We start from the raw sequence: 6,100 nt of genomic DNA on the forward strand, positions 1-6,100 counted from the left end.
TAGCCCATGTTCATGTTTCCAACCATTCACTGTAAAGTCCCCTCCCCCTCCCCCTACTTCAAGTTATATCCTACCTCCTGCTTACCTAATATTGCAACTTCCAGTCAGAATGTGGTATTTTACCTCATAAAAATGCCTCTGTAACTCTGCGATTTTGGAGTGCTGAGTTTTCACTTTGTGAGATCAGACATGTTCTCCGCTTGACTTACTTTTGCTCTCAATAAATTTCTTTACTTTCATTTTTTTTACATGGTGCCAATTTTAAATACAATTTTATTTAGGACATTGCATTTTCCACTTACAATACAGTGCTAGTAAAGTGCAGTGTTGACTTCCTTTCCCTGTGCATATTCCATATTCAAGTATTGAGAAAACCCAGAAATTTAATATAACAGTGTAACTTTTAAACCTGCCATTGAATGTAGTACAGATTTGGGTCCTTCAAATTTTTACTGTGGAACACCGCTAAGGTATCTGCTCAGAGTTTGGCTTAATCAACTTCTTCAATGGTGGGTCCAGAAGAGGCACCACCAGATGGAGGAGCTCCACCACCAGGTAAGCCCCCAGGCATTCCTCCAGGCATGCCTCCAGCACTCTGGTACAGCTTGGTAATAATGGGGTTGCAGACTTTCTCCAGCTCTTTCTGCTGATGTTCAAATTCTTCCTTCTTGGCCGTCTGACTCTTACCAAGCCAGTTGATAATCTCATTACACCTGCCAAGAATCTCTTCTGTTTGTCCTCATCATTGATCTTGCCTTGAAGTTTTTCATCTTCAACTGCTGCCTTCATGTTGAATGCATAGGATTCAAGTGAATTCTTAGAAGACACCTTGTCCCTCTGTTTCTCGTCTTCAGCTTTGTACTTCTCAGCTTCCTGGACCATGCGCTCAATGTCTTCTTCACTCAAGCGGCCCTTGTCATTAGTGATGGTCATCTTGTTCTCTTCTCCAGTACTCTTGGCCACAGCAGAGACGTTAAGGATACCATTGGCATCAATATCAAAAGTGACCTCAATCTGAGGAACACCACGGTGTGCAGGAGGTATGCCCGTAAGTTCAAACTGACCAAGCAGGTTGTTATCCTTGGTCATGGCATCCTCACCTTCATAAACCTGAATGAGCACCAGGCTGGTTGTCAGAGTAGGTTGTGAAGGTCTGCGTCTGCTTGGTAGGAATGGTAGTATTGCGCTTGACCAGGACAGTCATGACTCCACCAGCAGTTTCAATACCAGGGAAAGAGGAGTGACATCCAAGAGCAGCAAATCTTGAACATTTTCAGATTTGTCTCCAGGTAAGATGGCTGCCTGGACAGCTGCACCATAAACAACAGCCTCATCAGGGTTGATGCTCTTGTTCAATTCTTTTCCATTAAAGAAATCCTGAAGAAGTTTCTGAATCTTGGGAATACGGGTAGAACCACCCACCAGGACAATGTCATGGATCTGTGACTTGTCTAGCTTGGCATCCCTAAGGGCTTTCTCCACAGGGTCCAGGGTGCCACGGAAGAGGTCAGCATTCAATTCTTCAAATCGGGCTCGGGTAATAGAGGTATAGAAGTCGATTCCTTCACAGAGAGAATCAGTCTCAATACTGGCCTGGGTGCCGGAAGACAGAGTGCGCTTTGCACGTGCACAAGCGGTGCGGAGGCGACGAACAGCCCTCTTGTTCTCGTTGATGTCCTTCTTATGCTTGCGCTTGAATTCGGCAAGGAAATGGTTCACCATTCTGTTGTCAAAGTCTTCTCCACCTAAGTGGGTGTATCCAGCTGTAGATTTGACCTCAAAGATTCCATCTTCAATAGTGAGGACTGACACACCAAAAGGGCCACCTCCTAAGTCAAAGATCAGAATATTTCTTTCAGCACCAACCTTTCTGTCTAAGCCATAAGCAATAGCAGCAGCAGTTGGCTTGTTGATGATTCTCAGTACACCGAGGCCAGCAATGGTTCCAGCATCTTTGGTAGCCTGACGCTGAGAGTGGTTAAAGTAGGCTGGTACAGTGACAACAGCATTGGTAACAGTCTTTCCAAAGTAGGCTCCTGTAATTTCCTTCATTTTTGTCAGAACCATAGATGACACCCCCTCTGGATAGAAACTTTTGGTCTCTCCCTTATATTCTACCTGGACCTTGGGCCTGCCTGCATCATTCACCACCACAAACGGCCAATGCTTCATATCAGACTGGACAACTGCATCATCAAATCTTCGTCCAGTCAGACGTTTGGCATCGAAAACTGTGTTAGTGGGATTCATTGCAACTTGATTCTTGGCGGCATCACCAATCAATCGTTCGGTATCAGTAAAAGCGACGTAGCTTGGGGTGGTTCGGTTGCCCTGATCTTTTGCAATTATCTCCACTTTTCCATGCTGAAAGACACCCACACAAGAGCAGGTGGTGCCAAGATCAATGCCAGCTGCAGGTCCCTTAGACATGATTGCTCAGAGTAGATCCCGGAGAGGTAACAAAAGAAACACAGCCAGAAGAGCTGCCGCGCATTCAATTTTACTTTCATTTTTAAAGAGAGTACATGCTGTCACTCACTCGACAACATGTTAAAGAAAGTGGCTGCCCAAAGATCAGAGTAGGCGGGACTTCATTTAAGGAAAAAAAAAAAAAAAAACTGCCAAGCCTTTTTTATTTATATAAAGGCAGGCCCCAGCACCTAGTCTGGGATACAGTAGTTGAAACAAAGCAGAATTAAATAGCTCTGTCAAATAAACACATTTTCTGTTTTTGCCTGATGGCAAAAATGTTATGATTTCAAAATATTTCAAATACTTCACAATACTCCTGGAGGAGACAAGGGCTTTAGGTGCCAGGGAACAGGGGGTAAAGGGGCACTGCGAGCATCAGGACTGGAAGGATGGGTTGGAGCAGATCCCAAAGAAGATAGTGGGCGGGTCAGGGTGAAGGCTGGGGTGAGAAATTCCCTGCGGTAGGCATAATTTAGGAGACCTGGTGGTGCAGTGGTTAAGTACTCGGCTGCTAACTGAAAGGTTGATGGTTCGAACCCACCATCCACTCTGCAGGAGAAAAAAATGTGGCAGTTAGCTTCCGTAAAGATTACAGCCTTGCAAAACCTAAGGGGCAGTCCTACTCTGTCCTATAGTGTTTTTATAAGTCAGAATCATCTTGACGGCAAAAGGTTTGATTTTTTTTGGTTTTTGGGTTAGTTTAGGATATTTATAAACAGAAATAGTTAACTTGCAATTTTGAGTTATCTGCTGTTCAGTGCTGTCTGTAGTTCCCCTAATACCCTCCCATCCTGTGGAAAGATTTGTCACATGAAGCAGCCCGTGGCTGTGGTGCTCTGTGAAACATGGCTGTGAGTATGTGGACAATGTGGTGCGTAGTGTGGACAAGACCACTTGGGGAGCAGGAAGAAGGTAACTCAGAGGGGGAGGTGACCAGGGGAACATAACCTGAAACTCTCGGAAATATTGGCAAGGATGCTGGGTAGAATGTGAGGTGTGAGCTGGAGCCCTTTTATTTGAATATTATAAAGAAGGGCGATCCCAGAAGCTAGAGGACTTGGGGATGTGGGTATACAAGCAAAATAAGATACAAGAAAACTTTCGTGTAAAGGAGCCTGGGTGCGTCTTCATAATGGTGTTTGACTTACTGTAGTAATAACAGCGAACACTTTCTGTGTGCCTAGCACTATTTGAAGTGCTCTCTCTAGATTAACTTGTCTAATCCCTACAACACCCTACATGGTAGGTATCATTTTACAGATGGGGAAACTGAGGCACATAAAAATAAAATAACGGTACCCAAGGTCACACAGTTGGTAAGTGGCAGAACAGGTTCCAGAGTCCGCTCTCTTAACCCTTACTGCGCACTCCCTCCTCCAGTGGTAGGCAACCCAATGGAGAAGCCTTCCTTTCTCGACCTGCTCAACGGACCTAGTCATTGCCTCATGTGTTCATTTATTAATTCATTAGACATTTCTCCAGAGCCTGTGTGCCAGGCAATGTCCTGGGCGGGGGGCTACAATCGTGAATAAGACGGAGAATCCTGAACCAATGGAGCACACAGTCTAGAGAGAAAGCTCCACAACCAGCCAAGGATAGCAGGGCTCTGGGTCCATACTGCCCTTCATTTACTCATTAATTCCGTGTCTGCTCATTAGCTAGTGGTTATAGCATCTATGCTATCAAAAGTTAGCAGTTCTCACAATTCAGCGAGGGACAAAAACATGCAAATTAACAACGGAAGATGTTAAGTGCTGCAATGGAGGAAAAGAGAAAAATGCTAAGGGGCACTGCAGAAGAAAGACCGACTTTTCCTGCAGGTTGGTCAGTAAAGCAAATAAATAATATACAAAACCAGTAAAGCATATAAATACATACATACAGAGATTTATATCAAGGAAATGGCTCATGCGATTATAGAGACTGGAACATTCCAAGTTCATGGGTCAGGCTAGAGGTTTTCCTGATTCACGTAGCTGAAGGGGCTGGCGAACCCAAGATCGGCAGGTCAGAGAGCAGCGCTGTTGCTCACGGGCTGTGAAGATCGATGAATCCCAGGATTGGCAGGCAAGACTGCAGATAAGCCATCCACTTGTGGAATTTCTGTTATAGCAGCGCTAGATAACTAAGACAGGCTCTAATGTAGTCTGTCTCCCCAAGACGTAGGCTTTGGACTTCCCTAATGTCTCCACTAAGGTTGGAGGTAAGCCCATGCTCCTGACACAGCATTGCAGTGGTGGTGGGGTGGCTCAGTCTGTGCCTCAGGACCTCACTGCTGAAAATAGCATTGCCCAGTCTGGATTTTTCTCCCAGACACAGGGTTAATGCTGCCTGTCTTAGTCACTGTTATGGGGAAAGCCCTTGAGATTGGTGCTGACCTGAGGAATCCACTGAATCAAACAGAACACAGGAAATCTAAGCTTATAGTTTAGTTTACATAAACAATTCATAGTTTGGAGGTATAGCAGGTAGAGACAGTGACATCACTAGGGGAGTGTGATGGGTGCTGACCACGTGGGGTGACAGTGTCAGAGGAGGTGACACTAAATTACCATCTATAAAATTTGTATGCAGTATTTCAGCAGAAATTCATTATTTTTTATAAAAATATTCCTGTAGTCAGTTATAAAAACAAAAACATTTTTGTAAGCCCAGCTTACACATATCAATATAACCACAAGGCTAAAACTCTATGCTAATTTAATTTCAAAACTTCTAATTCACTCTGTTCAGAGCTGCCATTATTATCACTTACAATGATGCTTGGAATCATGTGGTTTTTTCTGCATGCGCTACAAATGCGATCTGATGTTTTCGTTGCTGCTGGTGTTTTTATAGTCACTGATGTTTTCAAATTTCCTGGTGTTGCAGCTACAATATTCTGGTAATTAGCACACCATGAGTTACTTCGCTGGGTCACCCCATCTCTAGTGATGCCACTGGGTGGAGAAGCAATTGGGACATGATTCTTTAACAGAGAAGGGATTTCAGGACTTCTCTTTTCTTTGCCACTGTTAAAAATGTATTGAATGCCTAATCCAATGCTTAATACATGGTAGGAGAACCATTGGGTGGATGTGTAGATGGCTGGCTAGATGGGAGGATGAAGAGATGGATGGCTATAAACCCGAAAAACCAAACCTGATGCCGTCAAGTTGATTTCAACTCATAGCAACCCTACAGAACAGAGTAGAACTGCCCCGTAGGGTTTCTAAGGAGTGGCTCGTGGATTCGAACTGCCAACCTTTTGGTTAGCAGCCAAGCTCTCAGCCACTACACCAGAAGGGATGATTCTCCACAGTTAGCATTTAAAATTTTCTATAACCCAAAGCAGATGGCCATCAGACACTTCCTGTTGCCTCCCAAGATTAAGTCCAACTCCTTATCCTTGCTTTCAAAGCTCTCCCACTCCCACTATTTTTTTTTTAACTTAATACTAATTGAGAGCTTATTGTGTGAGGTGCTTTTCTAGTCTTTCCAATGATTTGAATCTCCTAACACCCTATATGGTAAATAGGCCTTTAAAAATCTGACTCAAAGACACATTTTGTGTGTGTGTCTGTGGTAAATATATATGTAACAAAACATTTGTCATTTTAACATTTTTTTTTTTGGTTTTGGTTATCTG

General features: G+C 43.9%; 1 protein-coding gene across 1 annotated transcript; it reads right to left on the reverse strand.

Annotated features, from left to right (window-relative positions):
- Positions 1–295: 295 nt before the first annotated feature.
- LOC101356536 (heat shock cognate 71 kDa protein-like) lies at positions 296–2,486 on the reverse strand. Its single transcript, XM_012554558.2, is given in 4 exon segments — positions 296–730; positions 733–1,123; positions 1,125–1,230; positions 1,233–2,486. Coding segments are annotated over 4 exon segments (1,935 nt in total). The 5' UTR covers positions 2,431–2,486; the 3' UTR covers positions 296–490.
- Between the last annotated feature and the right edge of the window lie 3,614 nt (positions 2,487–6,100).

The sequence above is a fragment of the Trichechus manatus genome, unplaced genomic scaffold (assembly GCF_000243295.1).
Source record: "Trichechus manatus latirostris isolate Lorelei unplaced genomic scaffold, TriManLat1.0 scaffold00023, whole genome shotgun sequence".
In the NCBI taxonomy this organism is placed as follows: Eukaryota; Metazoa; Chordata; class Mammalia; order Sirenia; family Trichechidae; genus Trichechus; species Trichechus manatus.